Source organism: Halichoeres trimaculatus, unplaced genomic scaffold (genome assembly GCF_033239565.1).
Source record: "Halichoeres trimaculatus isolate MK-OKI-2021-1 unplaced genomic scaffold, fHalTri1.1 fHalTri1_scaffold_4, whole genome shotgun sequence".
Taxonomy (NCBI): domain Eukaryota; kingdom Metazoa; phylum Chordata; class Actinopteri; order Labriformes; family Labridae; genus Halichoeres; species Halichoeres trimaculatus.
In genome coordinates, this window is record NW_027437182.1 from 28,871,187 (window position 1) to 28,888,233 (window position 17,047).

At 40.7% G+C, this 17,047-nt stretch overlaps 1 protein-coding gene across 1 annotated transcript; it reads right to left on the reverse strand.

Annotated features, from left to right (window-relative positions):
• Positions 1–100: 100 nt before the first annotated feature.
• ube3a (ubiquitin protein ligase E3A) lies at positions 101–15,076 on the reverse strand. Its single transcript, XM_074668722.1, has 11 exons — positions 14,831–15,076; positions 12,965–13,011; positions 11,966–12,243; positions 8,302–9,494; positions 6,530–6,674; positions 5,774–5,979; positions 5,405–5,569; positions 3,620–3,775; positions 3,459–3,532; positions 3,211–3,354; positions 101–2,923 (listed from the first exon to the last, which is right to left on the reverse strand). Coding segments are annotated over exons 2-11 (2,484 nt in total). The 5' UTR covers positions 12,967–13,011; positions 14,831–15,076; the 3' UTR covers positions 101–2,802.
• Positions 15,077–17,047: the final 1,971 nt, after the last annotated feature.

Genomic DNA, 17,047 nt, shown 5'->3' on the forward strand with positions numbered 1-17,047 from the left:
AGCAAAACAAAACCTATAGTAAACATTACCTGTGATCAGTGTTAATACACTCATTGCTTAAATTAATCACTTTTGGTTTTTGTTAGTTTGTTTTTAAATAAAGAGTAAAAGTTATTTCTCAGTTATATCCACCATCTTTTCCAAACATGTTTGTGTTTGTGGATATTTTAGCAATCCAAAACGACAAGTTGTTATATTTTTTCCTTTATTTTCTTTGCATAATAGTTTCTTTACATCAGAGTTTCACATTATCTGCACATTCTTTATATACCTGAGATATGTGGCCAAACCAAACACGTCATGTGACTCTTTCCCTTATGCAGATATTGCACATTTGGCAACTTCACTTACAAATGTGCGATCAGAAATCACTCAACAGCAAACGAACCAAAGGATGAGAAAGGTTTCTTTCAGGATGTGAAAGTCTGAACCGACCAGTCAGTTAAGATCAGTACATCCTGAAAACCTGAAGGAAATTAAAACCACTCTATGTAGTCAGGTTCACTTCTTCATGTCACACAGTATTCAGTTCATATCACTTTAAATACTACAGTTAGTTAAAACAAGAGGCACAACACAGAAATACTTCAAATCAAGCCTCGTTCGTCATGAGTTCTCTTTGTTCTGACACTGACATTAAATAGTTTTAAATGTTGGCTTGTCAGTGTAGCTATTTGGACTAGCAGTAATATAAAATGCTTTATTTCCTAAAATGGCAATCATAACCAGAGCACCATGTGTCAGTTCACTCGGCTACGACTGAGTACTGCGGCACCAAGAAGAAAAAAACAAAACAGTGGAAAAGTCAATAAATGTGCTGAATGTGCTAAAAACTGCTAAATTCATGTGTGTAAGTGCACTTTCACAGTTTCACAAATCAAATATTGTTCTTCAAATGAAAAAAAAAAAACACCAAACGACTCAGAAGGGAACCTGGTATTTTTAAACTGGGACCTATTTTACCTGTTTGTTTTTCTGAGTGTAAACTCCAAACAGTTTCTCTGATTCAGGCTAAGGTTTTTAGTCTAAGTGACAAAAAAACTTTTTTGGAAGAGATAAATCACCGCCAAATTTCTCTTATTGGAAGTTTTCCCTTTGTAGCTACCTGCTGACTCGCTCTATAGGTTTCTTTGTGCTGTTATTACCCAGCAGCGTTACCAGCCACAACAATGGTGACTGATTCTTAAAAGCAAAGAGACGCAAGGGACAACCTGACCACACGTCATATAAAATCCATGAGAAGAAACCCAAATCCCTTCTCTGCCTGCTGACACTGAGGAAAGGGGCTAGTGTCCATCTCAGGTTTGCCTCAAAGTGGAGACATAATGACAGTTAGCTGTCTCAGAGTGAGAGCAGTCTGAGGAGCTACAGGACTCCAAAGAAAAAGGGAGCAACATCCTGTCCTGCAATCCAGACACCAACAGCAGAGCTGATGGGAGCATCTCTAAGCTGCTGATCTCTAAAAAGTCACAAAGCTGAGACATCTGACTGTTATATTTCTGCTCAAGCTAAGTGAGCAGTAATATTACATTTTCTTTTAGACAACATTTGTGGTAGTTGGGGAATAAGTGGAAAAATGTAAAATGAACAGATGGTTATGTCTGTGTCCTTTGAGTCATTCATTAATTTTCCAAACCACTTACCCTGTTCAGGGTCACCGTTGGCTGGAGCCTATCCCAGCTGTCATTGGGCGAGAGGCAGTGTACACCCTGGACTGGTTGCCAGCCAATCACAGGGCACAGAGACAGACAGACTCACATCTACGGACAATTTAAAGTGACCAATCAACCTGATGAGCATGTTTTTGGACTGTGGGAGGAAGCCGGAGGACCCAGAAAGAACCCACACATGCACGGGGAGAACATGCAAACTCCACACAAAAAGGCCCCCCCGACCAAGCTGGGAATCGAACTGGTAACCTTCTCTCTTTGAGGCTGCAGCGCTAACGGTTGTGCCACCATGCAGCCTCTTTTGATTCTTTATATCCTCAAATGTCTATAACTTTAGCTCTCGATTAAAAATACCAGGTTTTCCCTTTCCGCACAGTACTGAACCCCCTGGAAAATTTGTTTCATATCTAAAACCAGTGATTCAAGCTGTGTGGGCTTTTTCAAAGTACGGCAACTACTCATTTCAAACACAGGACTTCTTACCAGCTCCCAGCCCTCTTCCTGTCCTCTACATATTAAACTTTTGCTCAACAAATTAAAAATAGCACTTGAAGTACATTATCCTTGTTGCACTGTGTGATGCTTCTAACCGTTTGCAGTTGTCACATGATTCCCACTTGTCTATTTTTCCCTGGAGAGTAATGCCAAAATAAAAAAACAAACGCACAAATTTCTACAGTGTTGGACAAAACAGAGAAAATATGAGAAAAAGGAAGACGACAGCGGTGTTGGCCTCACTCTACAAAATAAAACAGTCTAGGAGTGTGGTGATGCAGAGGTTCTTTGATTGTGTGATGCTCTGAAGTAGATTTCTAATAAACTTGTTTTGTTCTGAGAAATATCTTCAGGCATCTTTTGTTATTTGTGGAAATTTAGATACAGATAGCATGAATCACATGCTTACAGGTGAATGAGGGGAGCACCAGCACTCGTTTTTTCTACTTCAAGCACTTTTTAAAACTGCCTCTGAAAGGGCTTAAGGCCTTGGAGTGAGAGGCTGACAGCAGGGCATGAGGTTGGTTAGGCACGGGGTTATTGCAGCATTTGTTTTTTTGTCGTTTCCCTTCACTGTTTGTGTGTAATCTCCCTTTGTTTGAACTAAAGTCAGAAAACTTTTCTGTCTGTGGAACTGTCACAGCATCCCAAATCCTTTGGCATAAGTGATGGCCTTGAGGAGTCTTTCTCTCAGTTTTTCCTTGGAGGAGTATTCTGGGAGCAGCAGAGCGTTAAAGCAGGTGTGAGATGTTGGCAGCCTGAAAGAAAGCAGAGGAAGTGAAAGAACTGCAGGGCCTGGCATCAGAAACAGGACAAATGTGAACAGACACAGGCTTATCATGTGTGTGTGTGAGCAGGAACAGGAGGCTCTGAAACTGTTTGTTTGGCTGGAATAAGGACAAAATAAGAGCGAAACATCACAGTGTTGGTAACTGGATTATGTTCAGATACCTTTGGATCATCAAGAGGAGAAATAATGATGTGTTTTAAAAGAGGCCAAGGCCAAAATGTGAGTAAAGCCTCTTCAAAGCTGACTGTTATCTACCTGTCAGTGTCAGAGCCGTTCTTGGCGATGATCATTTTTAATTTCCCAAGTCCACCGACGGGTGCTCTGTCTGTGCCGGTGGTAAACTGAAGAAACAACCTCTTCTGCTCCTCTCCAAACGAGTGAATCGTCTCCCAGAAATCTCTGTTAGCAGGGAAAAAGGATTTCTTTACACAGCAGTGATCTGTCTGCAGAAATCTTTTACCTCAGATTTCGACCAAAAGACACTAAACATGAATCTGACTCACTTGATTATTTGACTGTCTTTGCTGTAACCCCCGTCGTACTCTGTCGTCTTCTCAAGAGCTTCAAAATCAAGTTTCTGTGAAATCCAGAGAGATCAGTCAGTGAATCATAAAACTCACACCTCGATAAAAGAGAAAGTTAAAGTGAAGCCCAGTTTCCTCACCCTGCTTCCACAGATCAGCAGCTCCACTTCTTCAGGTCTGAACAGATACTTCAGCGGGGACTCGTTGGTGACCATGAGGAAACCTTTCTTGAAGGCTTTGAATTGTCGCTCCACACTCTTGTTCAGGATGTACTCAGCATACAGGTCGACAAACTCCTGTGATTCACATGCAAAACAAGCAAAACAACATGATTAATGAACAAAAAGACCTGGCTTCAAGGAAAGTGATAATCTGGTAAATTATGAAAATCTTTGTCTGTTACTTGAGTCCAGCTAAATCTAGCAAGTCAGTCCTTCTTTTATGGCTAAACTTGAGCTGCTTTAGCCATTTTGACTTTAGCCTTGTAGAATGGCTACAGATTGAAGTGACATTTGAAGGAAAACCCTCCCTTCTGGCAAAATTTCTCTTTCTGAGCCCTTGCACAGAGAGTAATTTGCCCAAAATCAGCTTTGAATTAACACACAAATTATTTTCAGTTCATGTACAAGCAAGAGCCTGCCACAAACCACTTTTATGAACAGTTAGTGGATCAGAGTTTTCGCTGTAAAACAAGTCGTTGAAAAACAGCAGGTCCCTGTATTCTGCAATGTTTAGGATTTGATTCTGAACACTTGATTTAGGTGAAAGGGGAATGTAAAGTCTACTGTCAGGGTAAATTACATCATTTCTACTTGTTCTGTTTACACCCAGTACTAGGGCTGCCTCGATTTGTTGACGTAACCGACTATTTCGACTATAAAAATTTGTTGAAGTGTCGTATTGTTGTTTTATTGGTGTTGTCATATGTTGAAATGAAATACCAGGCAGTTAATGCTCATCTGTAACTGCAGCTCACTGCATGGGGCTCCATGTTATTGGATACTTTTATGGGGAAAGATAACTAAGTTCACACACGAGGAATATTGATGACGCCCCAACACTATGTGCGCTGACGGTGGCTCAGCATCTCTGGTTAGGACAGCCTGACAGCTCCCGGAGTTTAGCGCCTGATAACGTGATTTAGAGAGTCTTCTTTACTCTCGGTTTTTAACAGTTTTTCAGGATTTGAGCCACAAACTAGAGTCAAAACTTCCCAAACTTTTTAAAAAAGAGAACATTTATCCGATGGAGCTCACTCTAGCTCACACTAATACTCAGCAGGGAGGAGGAGAAGAGGTGGAGTGGAGCAAAAAAGCACATGTAGAAAAACTTAACTAAACATGTAAGCAACTAAACATTAGAAAACAAACTCAAAGTCACTATTAAGCGGTCTTGTCAACACTATGAACAACAACTTCATTTCCCTGTTACCTGCTCACATGACACAGGGCTGACCAGTCAGAGGCGAGAACCTAACTCTGGGTAAATGCAGTGAAAACTTGGATTGCACATTCAACAGATGTTGATCACAGATATGACTGCTGTACGTAAAATATTTAAACCCCCTTATTTACAAATACTTGCACTGGGAACATACTTTAACTAAAGTGTCTGATTTTATTCTTTTTTTACACTGACTTCACTGTTAAAGATTTTAAATAGAATGAGAACATATATATATATAGTTTTTTGTTGTTGTTGTCAATATTCCGTTATTTACCAACTCGTATTTTAAACAACCACCAATAACACAATGAAGGTCGTATTTCTTGAATTTGTTTTTGAGTGATTTTATGATCTGCCTGATTTTATTTTGCTGCTCATGTGAAACAGTTTGTTCCCTTGTTTTTGAAAGAAAGCCTCTAGATAAAAGATATAATTTTTATTTTTTTACTCAGTGTTGAAATGATTTTCAGACACAGTACCTGTCTGTTTTCTTTAGTTACAGGGATCTGGTCTCCTTGCTCCTTTAAGTCATATAAGACAGGGTTCCCGAACAGGTCTGTGTGTGAGATCTGGAAGGTCAGCATCATGTCTTCTTTTACATCCCCGCAGTATTCAAGTAGATTCTTCAAACTTTGGTAAAGGCTCTGAGAGAAGAAGGAGAAGAAACATTTTCTGCTTCAGAAACAACTCAAAGAAACCTCACAAACTCATGTTTCATACATCAGAGAAATCTGTGTATTTTTGGAGTTAAACACATCACACACATCCTCCACGTGCATTAAATATGAGAGTAAAGTACAGATACACTCTCTGTGAGCGTGTAATAATCTTAGAAGAAGTTACTGTACTGGATGTGAGTCTGAGAGATCTGAGGCGGTCCCCTTCTTGCCCATGAGTTTCCTGTAGACCACCATGGGGAAATGAACGTCCAGGATGCAGTTGTTGTAAATGGCCAATCCCAGAACGAGTCCGACCAGAGTGTACTGAGCCTCGTTTTCCAGAGAGGATGAATTAAACCAAAACAGCTTTGTGTCGTCATCATAGGTGAACATTCCTGTTCACAAAGTGAAAAAAAAAAGGCAGAAAGAAACAAAACTGAATTAAAATAAAACATTTACAACACAGTACAGTGCAGTAAATCAAGTAAGTAAGACTGCACTGCAAAAAGTGAAATCTGAACAAGTGTTTTCATCTTAATCATACAAGAAATTCAGGCCTCATTTTTCTGGACTTGTAAGGTGAATGTGGCTCATGTTTAATCCAATCATGCAAATCTAAAAAATAAAACAAATTTAACACTTGCTTCGATTTAATTTCTTTCAGTGTTTCACAGGGAAACAGAAGTCCTAAGATAAAAATGTGCCTCTACAGATGACAGACATTTGTTTTTATCTTTATGACTTTGACTGTCACCATGTAACTTGTTGAAAAGAAAGAAGTGATGATATTGTCAGCCGTTTTTCTTTTATCTTTATAGCTTTGTGATCAAACTTCTTATTTAACTCTTTGCTAGAACAATCACATCCCTGACATGTCATGTTGTTTTGTCAATGTCGTATAAAATCAGGTTAAATGGGAAAAAAATGAAGATGTTATTGTCTCACCTATGTCTGGATTGAAGATTTCCTCCAGCACCAGCTGAAAGAACTCCTTTGACACGCCTCCCTCATCCACACCTTGCTCTCCTTCAAACTCAACAAACAGCTGCTTCTTCAGGTCAGACGGGTTCTCCATGGAGATCATCTCCAGCTGCAACACAAGACAGGGTTCCAGTTTTCTCAAACACACAGCAAGAAAAAGCCTTTACAGGTACAGCCAGAAAGAAACAGAGAATTAAACAAGACTGATTAACTTGTTTCCAGCCCAGCAGCTTGCTGTCTCTGAAAAACACATGCGCACACCATATTGTACATAAAGATGGGATGATGAAATTTTTTCTGCCCCTACTGACTGTCTGCAGTACAGGTCATGAAGCCTCCTTCAAATCTAAATATCAGTGAAGTGAAGATTAAGATGCACATCAACTAAACATTTGTTTTTTTGTTGTTGTTGTTGTTTTTTTGTTATTTATTTTATTCATATTTATATAAATATTATTTTTTCTGTCAGTTCTTTTAATTCTGATTGAAGTCTATAAATTATATTTTTCTGTGACGTTCCGTTTAATTGGTGGGTGTAAAATACATGGTTTAACGCCATGATTGACAGCTCTGTTTAAATATTTGCATAATGTTTGAGTCTGGAAATCTTCAATCACACTAACACGGGTTACTATGCTCTGACAAACTGCCATTTCAGTGCAGGATGACAAAAAAAAATTACATATACCTGTCGCGTCAATTCTGGGCCTCCCTGAACAGTGGTGATAGTGGGAAGGTGGTGTCAAAAAAACTAAGCCTTTGCTGAATGCTAAAAGTTGCAGTTCATTGACAGTCTGCTCAAGGCTGGCTGCAGAAAGACTAGAAACAACATACACACCAAGCCAAAATTTTTTTTTTACAGCATTAAAAAACTATTTACAGCCAAATTTTGGCAAATAATACAAAATAAACATATCGAATTCAGTGTGCAAGGTGTCTGTGCCTGATAATTATTTTCGGGTTACGGATCCGAAAAACACATCAGGAAAAAACTGACTAAGTGTGCAAAGAACTTGACTTAAATCCAAACCCTTCTTTGAACCAGGCTGTAAACAAGTTTATATTTGCTGTAAAAATAGTTTTTGGTCTTGGTTTGCGCGCGCGTGTGTGTGTGTGTGTGGCTTGTAGTGTTTCTGCAGCCAGTCTCAAGTGGGAACCCTGAAGATCTAAAGTTTTTAACACTTCTGCATCTTCTTCATACTTAAAGACCAGAAATAGCTGCTTGGTGTGTTCATATGTACAGTTCCCACTGTGTGTTTACAGTTGTGCCTCTCATGATCCCACAGATCCCACAACTCCCACAACTCCCACAACTCCCACAACTGTGTGATGTGAAATCACACACACAGGGACACCAGTATTGCACCACTGCCAAGGGTTGATGTGTAAGTAGAAAGGTATATTGATGGGTAACTTTGTTGCAGCGTTGCAGAATAAAAATGTGAAAGAAGATACAGGAACTTATATAACCCTGAGTGTCTGCTTCTGATGAATTGACTGGAGGGCTTTTATGTTTTTCTGTGAGTTTAAGGAGAGTTTTGGTACCAGTTTTGATACCTGACCACAGGAGCTGATCGCTACAGCACAGACAACGAACCAAAAAATACTTGGCTTCACTTTTGTACAATGTGGGGTGGGGTGACCTCAAAAAGGCCCATATTCTGTGACTGAAATGATCGCTAACCAGTTTGACATCCTGTGCTCACACAGCAGACACACATCAACCTGTGACTCACCCTGACCAGGGCATCATCGATGATGTGATCTCTGCGGACTTTGAGTTTCAGATACGGGTTGGGCTGCTGACCCTGGACCATGCTGTAGAGGGCGGTGAGGCGTCTCTCGCTGTACATCCTGATCCTATTGTCGTAGTAAAGTCCTTGGCTCTTTGTGATGACGCTGAGGATGAAGGGGCAGGTCTGGAAGGAAAACTTGGTTTCTGCGTTGACCTTAAAGAAGGTGAAGTCCTTGTCCATCTCCACCACCTCGTTCAGAGACTCGTTGACGAAATCCTCAAACGGGATGAGGGGGTTTATGCTATCTAAAGGTCTGATGCTCAGTTCTTTCTCCAGAGGATCCACCCGGGGACCCTTCTTATAGAGCCGCTCCTCACCCAGCAGCTCATGCAAGGTAAGTTCATCGGACTCCTCCTCGTCCTCGTCCTCCTCGTTGTGATCCACGTCCACATCTCCACCCTGGAGACTCGAGTAGAAGACGACTTTTAAACACTGCGTGGCAGCGACCACCGTCTCGTCATCGTTCACCAGGTTGTCACTGTCGTATTCGTTGCTGACCACTGTGAACGTGATGAGCTGCTGGAAGGTCTCCATCATACGGCGGATGTGCGGGAGTTCGTACGTGGACCAGAGCTTTGACAACCTCGCAAGAGCTCTCACTGGTAGTTTGCTCATTGCTTTGCAGAACTGTGGCAACGCAACTTCCAGGTACTCTGGGCTGTGGAGGTTACTATTCTCCATCACGATGATGAAGATATTCAGGTAATCTGGGTTCGTTTCGTACACATCAAGGTATTCCAGGTCCAGTTCCATGTTTGGAGTGAGGTAAATGATTGCATTCACGAGAGCTGCCTCCACCTGGTCGATGGTGAGGAGTTTGTCGTAGACTCTCCGAATGGCTTCAATGTCCACGGTAACTTCAACAGGGTCGTCCAAATCTCGAGGACTCGCCTCTGGTGGAGCGGCAGCACCCAGAGTCTCAGAGGTTTGTTCACTTTGGCTCTCATTGTCTAAATCTGTTTTCTCCAATGAGTTCTCAGCAGCGTTGGCTTCATCCTTCCTGAAACTCTTCATCAGCGACTCTGCACTGGAGAAAACTCTGCCGATGACTCGTACCAGAGCAGAGAAGTCTCCGTTTTCCTCGCAGGAGCTCAGGAGCATACATATCGTGTTCTCTGTGAGGTGGTGAACTTCTAAACCAAAACAAGAGAAGAAGAACACTCAGAAGAACTACTGACCAGGAGTCTGATGCAACTCAACATACTCAGAGAAGGGCTTTCTTTCATTAGTGGGATTCACAGGATTTTAAGGGCTGATTTCTTTTCTTTGTCTGGAAATCAAAGAGAAAATTTCAAGAAAGATCAGGAGATCTATTAGGTTGGAACCTTCACATGAAAGATCATCTTTCCTTATTTTGACTGAAATGCTCTACAAAAGAGGTCACAGGGGAAATTTTTTGCACTTTTTTACTACGTACTCTGATCAGGTACCACAATATGACCGCCTGCAGGATAATGTCAAGGTGTGCTCTGTAGTTAGTAGATTCAATGAGGCCCAGTAAGTTTTAGGTGAAGCCACCATGAGAAGTATTTGGTTGTCAAGCACATCACACAGATGCTTGACTGGATTGAGGTTTGGGATGATTACAGACAAATTCAACCCTTTAAACTCATCGTGGTGCTCAAACCACCTTCCTCAATCACTCAGTGGTCTTGCTCTATAACCACACATACACTCACCGGCCACTTTATTAGGCACACCTGTCCAACTGTTCGTTAATGTAAATTTCTAATCAGCCAATCACATCGCAGCAACTCAATGCATTTAGTAATATACACATGGTCAAGAGGATCTGCTGCAGTTCAAACCGAGCATCAGAATGGGGAAGAAAGGTGATTTAAGAGACTTTGAACGTGGCATGGTTGTTGGTCTGAGTATTTCAGAAACTGCTGATCTACTGGGATTTTAACCCACAACCATCTCTAGGGTTTACAGAGAATGGTCCCAAAAAGAGAAAATATCCAGTGAGCAGCAGCTCTGTGGGACAAAATGCCTTGTTGATGCCAGAGGTCAGAGGAGAATGGACAGACTGGTTGGAGCTGATAGAAAGGCAACAGTAACTCAAATAACCACTGGTTACAACAGAGGTCTGCAGAAGAGCATCTCTGAACACACAACACGTCCAACCTTTAGGCAGATGGGCTACAGCAGCAGAAGACCACACCGGGTGACCCTCCTGTCAGCTAAGAACAGGAAACTGAGGCTACAATTCACACAGTAACACCAAAACTGGACAATAGAAGATTGGAAAAACGTTGCCTGGTCTGATGAGTCTGGATTTCTGCTCCACATTCAGATGGTAGGGTCAGAATTAGGCGTCAACAACATGAAAGCATGGATCCATCCTGCCTTGTATCAACGGTTCAGGCTGCTGCTGCTGGTGTAATGGTGTGGGGGATATTTTCTTGGCTCACTTTGGTCCCCTTAGTACCAACTGAGCATGGTTTAAAGTCCACAGCCTACCTGAGCATTGTTGCTGACCATGTCCATCCCTTTCTGAGCACAGTGTACCCATCTTCTGATGGCTACTTCCAGCAGGATAACGCTCCATGTCATAAAGCTGGAATCATCTCAGACTGGTTTCTTCAACATGACAATGAGTTCCCTGTACTCAAATGTCCTCCACAGTCCCAGATCTCAGTCCAATAGAGCACCTTTGGGATGTGGTGGAACGGGAGATTCTCATCATGGATGTTCAGCCGACAAATCTGCAGCAACTGTGTGATGCTATCATGTCAATATGGACCAAACTCTCTGAGGAATGTTTCCAGTACCTTGTTGAATCTATGCCACCAAGGATTAAGGCAGTTCCGAAGGCAAAAGGGGGTCCAACCCGGTACTAGCAAGGTGTATCTAGTAAAGTGGCTGGTAAGTGTACATTGTAGGAGTTTTAGCATTTAAACCTGGGCTCATTGCTGGAAGACTCACTTCCCAAAATACCAAGAGCCTCAACTTTATCTACAGTTTAAGCTCCAGGAGCTCTTCTGTTGGATTGGACCCCACAGGCCAGCCTCAAGCAGCTCAGGGAGCCTAAACTGTTAATGACTCTGTGGGGTGTTCCCTGGTTTTCCTTCCTATGACCACTTTTGGAAGGTACTGAGCCCCACAGACCAGGAACACCCACATGACCTGCAGTTTTAAAGATTCTCTGATCCAACTCTTAAAGTCTTAATACCAACACTGGTACTGATACCTGTGCTTTGGTGTATCTGATTCGATACCAGTATTGATTTAAAACTCTCTACTCCCAAATATGAGGGTGAGGCTGAGCCTGTTTTGGCAACTCCAGGCTTTTCTAACTTTGTAAACCAAAATGAAACAAACTGTTTTATTATTTAATGGTATTATCGATGTATAAATGCCTGGTGCGTAAATCTCCTGCACATTAACTTTGAGGTCATAATGTTCTCTTGCTGTCAAACATATCCCTCCTAGCTCACACCAGGGTTGTGTGATTTGAAGAACAGTGTTTCTTGTTATTAGGGTTGGTGCTGGAGATGATGACTCACAGAAAAAGTTCAATTACATACATTATCAACAATGTTCTGTTTTTCAAATGGGCATAGTGTACCAATTATCAGAGCCTGAGACAGAGTCAGGGTACCTGAGAAGTCCTCTTTGGAGTCACAGGGGTCCGGATCACTCATCCTACAGCTGCTGTCGTCTTTGCTGGCAACGGCGTCTTTCTTGGAGGGGTGAGGATTGCAGAGTTTGGCATTAATCTTAAACAGCTCGAGCGCTTTGGCAGCTGCTGAATTGTTATCCAAAGGTTGAAAATCACGACATGATGCGCAAAACTCATTCGTGCAGGCGCCATTTCCACAGCCTTCGGTTAACTGCCGAAAGTAGCGCTCGATTAGATGCTTTGCAGCCGCTCTGTTCCTGTGTAGGATATTTAAACAGGGGGTCAGACTGATGGTTAAGAGTCAACAACATTCAAAAGGAAAGCCAGACACAGTCTTGCAGTGCACGCATCAATACCGACAACACCTCACTACAAAATACAGCTAAATAATCCACAAGAACGTCACAGTCTTTCAGGTCTCTGAAAGCTAGAGCTGTTTCCACCAAAGAGATTTTCCAAAACACTTTGGACACGTGAAGGTTCTTGGACCAGGGTCTAACTGGAGTTCTGGGTAATTAATGAAAGACCAGAGACGGTCTCTGCTCAAGAGGAAACACTTAGTGAAGTACAGGGGCAAAGAAAATTTTTAGGATTGTTCGAACACTCACAACATTTAGAAAACATGCAGAGCAGGAAGTGGTCTGAGCTGTGCCTACATTTCTAAAGAATTAACCCATGAGTAATAAGTGAGAAACTAGAGGATGCATGGAATAAAAAAGCACTGATCTTTACCATAAAATGCAGGTATCTGTTAAAATAAGACAGACATGCAGCTCTGACCCTTCTATGTGCTGGAGGAACCTTTTAGCACCTCAAAACCAGCCTGTGGTACTACCAGGTCCTGGTACTTATGGTGGAAACACAGTTTGAATGACGCAACAGAGGTGACATCCACATGGAAAAACATCTACGGGTGCAACTCTCCAACATAGATATTAGTTTTTAATAGTTGAGTGCTGGGTCTGTTAAGTGACTCACATTCGGCTGGATTCAGATTTCCCCCTTTAGGTCCAGGTCACAGTCCCCTAAAAAAAATGTTTGACACTTAATTTTTTTAACTTCTGGAAACCAAAAGAAACACAGACATGGACACAAATTTAGAGAACAAACTGACAAATTGACAAATGATTTCACCAAATGTTGAAAGGACTGTTGTAGGTAAAGGTTCCTACAATTTTGTATGAATTTTACTTTCTCAGCATTTTACATTATTCTGAAATGAAGAATGAATTGATAAAGTAAAATATAATGAAAATACTCAGCCAGTGGTTAATCATTTTTAGGGTGGATGTGTAGACATTGGCACCCCCTGTGGACAAAGTGGTACCTCTTATCACTTTGCTGAGTTTGTACTGTAAATAAGGGAGCAGTTTTACTAGACAGAAATCTGCCTTGTCTGTCTTTTTTCGGTCAAATGTACCACCTTCTGTGGATCAAATATGAAAAAAAGGTAGTCTCTGCAGGATGCTGCTCATTACTTTGTCCAACACTGATGTGATGCCAGCTGTCTCAGGTCAGTTTAGGTCATTTTTTTCTATTTGAAAAAAAAAAAGATGGACTGGCCCCCTCAAGTTCAAACCTTAACCTCGTCCTACTCTTTTGAGCAGGTTGGAAAATTAAGACATCCTGCTTAGTGGAGGTTTACTTTCCACAGTTCAAAAATGAAGCCAGCACACTAAATGTCCTTTAACTTGACAGATCTATTGTACGTTCAAATTAAAGTCTGTGGCTCGAGTTGCAGGAGGGTCGGGATAACATTAGTGTTAAAAATGCCGCTGAGAAAGGTGTACAAACCAAATATCAAAGTTACAAGTGAATAAAAACAGGAGGACTCACTTCATCTGATATTTGTTGTGCTCAGTCATCTGCATGTGTTTTGTTTAGGATTTGGAGACGAAAACTAGGTCAATACTTTCAGATCTGTCAGGTGTTCTAATATTTTTGACCACCACTGTAGATTCTGCTTTTACCAGTAAGGTTTGGATGTAACCCACTTTTTATTTCTTTTAGAATTTTGCAGCAGAAGTCTGTTTTTTTTTTTAACAGTGTTGCAAATGTTTTACTAACAACTGAAACTTATGCTTTTCAAAAATCATACTATGGATTATTTTTGTTATTAAACAGCAGAATTAAACAGCTTCCAGATGCTCCACAACAATACTCATGGTTGTTTCACATTATAACCAGGAGCCTTAAATTCAATTGGAATAATACATTTTTAAGAATCGATAATAGTCGCATGAACTATCCATTTTTATATTATTATTATCATTAAAGGATTATTTGAAAAAAAAAAATAGAAAATTAGAAAACAAATTTTCTGAAACCGATTTTTTTTTTTGATGATGACGGTTTTTTATCTTAACAGTTCACTGTTCTGGACTCCATTATATTGAAAATTTCAATAATAAAGAGTCTCCTAATTGCAAGTTTTCCTCCTTTTCTCCCTGAGGCTTCAGTGAATCTGAACAGGTGCTGTGCTCTCAGCAGTGACTGAAAGGAGCTGTTTTATGGCTTTGTTTAGGGATTGGCAGAAATTGACAACAATATGAAAATGTATAGCAGAGAGCTACTTTCATAACACCTGTAAGAGAAGATGTAATCCACATGTAAAGATTAGTGTTTGTACCATGGTTAGTTCACAGGTATAAGTCAACAAACACGTTTCACCATCAGCGTGATTTCGCAGAAACTTGGCAGCAGTCTGTTAATCTGACTCTCTGCTTTGATTTCTCTGCTGCTTCGCTTCTTTCCGCTGACTCTCTAATAAATAAACCCGCTAAAGAGGTTATAAACACAGCAGTGAATGTCAGAGTCATGTGCCGGGCTGCTTTATTTACTGACCTGTGATTTTTACAGTCCTGTCTGTCAGTCAGTCAGTGACAGTGCAAAAAATCTCTCCAGTCAGAGACACAGGCTGTGTGTTTTAATCCACATTCAGTCCTCTTCAGTCCGCTCGGAGTCTCTCTGAGTGATCTACAGACTCTCTGTTTTCATCCCGCTGAAGTGGGACAGCGTTACCAAGTCTAAATACTTTACACTTTAATAAGTCAGAGACAAATATCATCCTCTACCATCTTGTAAACAAGAGCGCCAAATAACCCAGCATGCACCGCGCGAGGCTGTCAGCCATCACGCCCCCTCCCACCCGCACGAGACAGAAATATAATCATAAACAAGCCGACTCAGGTCATACAGTTATATGTTATTGTTTAGATTATATCTAAAGTAATATTACTTTTATAAGTTTTCTGTTAATTTTTAAACTGTATCGTCAAACCGTGTTTCGAAGTTTTTCGCCGTTTTTTCATCAGTTTGTCTTGCGTTTTTCTTAATTGTCATAAAATAGAGAGAGAGAGAGAGAGAGAGAGAGAGAGAGAGAGAGAGAGAGAGAAAGAAAGTCCAAAAAAATGTCCAAGAAAAAAATTGGAGGTGCATCACCTTGAAAAACTATAATATACAATGGTGGTACGCATTAAAAAAATAATAATAATATGAGTTATTGTTTTACATTTTAACACATTTTATTTTCCTGGCCCTTTTGGGTGTTTCTGGAAGAGAAACTCGAAAACAAACAAATGTCCAAAGAATGCTATGAAAATATGAAGTAATTACACAAATTGATTATCTTTTTCTGAGACCCTATCTGATACTGGTTATACCTGTCACTGCACTTTCACCTTCACTGTCCTCATCTTCCTCTTCATCCTCATCCTGAACCTCATTCTCACATTCAGACACTCTCACTTTCTTCTTGTTAGTTTGCCTGTGGTTCATTGCTTTCATCACTCCTCAGTTCTACTTCATCCTTTGTCACATTAACCTGAAGTGCAATTTCTACCTTCTTCTTCCTTGAAGAACCATACAGTGGTTTGTTCTGTAAATGAAGGCGAAATGTGTGCTAAAAGCCTGTGTTCTGTGAAGAAGTCTAATAAAGTTCACTGTGATAGTCAACTAGAGCCTACAGAGCTATATGATGGGCTTTGATGCTTAATCATATGGTGTTGCATCAAGGCAACCATTGCAATTTTGCATATTTACTTTATTAACAAATAAAGTACATTAAACAATAAGAAATTAAGAGCTACCTACCTGTTAGTGTAGTTATTTGTTTTCCAGATTCAGAAAGTTCAGGTGAAAAAGTTTTCTGATAATTTTGAGAGAGAAATAGCTGAGCTGGTCCATGCAAGAAAGTCTGCATTAGGGCTTCAGCATGACCTCCAGAGAGTCATGTGATTAATATAAACCCTGCTATTGGTCACTGAAGGTCTTGCCTCTTTTTTTTGTAAAGAATTGCATGACACCCGGGATGTATTGTGTGAGTGTAAAAGGCCAAAAATGGGTGTGGCAACATGAAACCTTAGAGGGTTAAGGACACTGACTTCACCTATAGCATGTATGGTTATACATAGAAAATAAAATCAATTACTCCTCTTTGTTTGTACTCTGTTTATTGCATTGATAAGTCTCTGAACAGAAATTTCACATCTAGACTTTTTCATTGATTTATTAACAGAACCTAAACATGGACCCAGTGATGCCTGAAGTGAGAGAGCAACGCCCTTGAAAAGTGAAAGTCCTGATTGCTCTCTGTGTCGACAGAGGCCAACGCAGACTCAGAGCAATCTCTGAATCATATTCATAATCCATAAATCAAAGCTGGCGTATATAGCAGGTAGTCAAACCCCTGCAGTCCCATTCTGCTTCAGGGCGTTGTAAATTATGCATTATCAAATCTATGGACTGGGCTCTCACAGTGCTGAGGAGATGTTTGTTATTCAGTCAGCGTCACAACCTTGTGTGGAGTTATACTCTCAGTGTGACGTTTGGTTTCTGCTCCCATCACACCTTTCTGGATGCTGAAGGGCTTCACCTTAAATAAAAGAGATCATCAGAGGAGGAAAAAGATGAGTAAACACAGCAGAGAGAAGAAAGACTTCATCTGTCTTTACAATACAAGAGTGTACACCTTAGCCAATAGGATTTTTTCCCCCAGGGTCTGCAAATGTATTTCTCTTTTTTATCTATTTTCATTCATTTATTTTATGTTTAATTTTTTTA

Coding starts and splice junctions, on each gene's coding strand:
- ube3a (XM_074668722.1), bottom strand. Junction 3,776..5,404: donor TAACTAAAGAAAACAGACAG/GTACTGTGTCTG, acceptor TGTGAATCACAG/GAGTTTGTCGACCTGTATGC. Junction 2,924..3,210: donor AACGGCTCTGACACTGACAG/GTAGATAACAGT, acceptor GCTTTCTTTCAG/GCTGCCAACATCTCACACCT.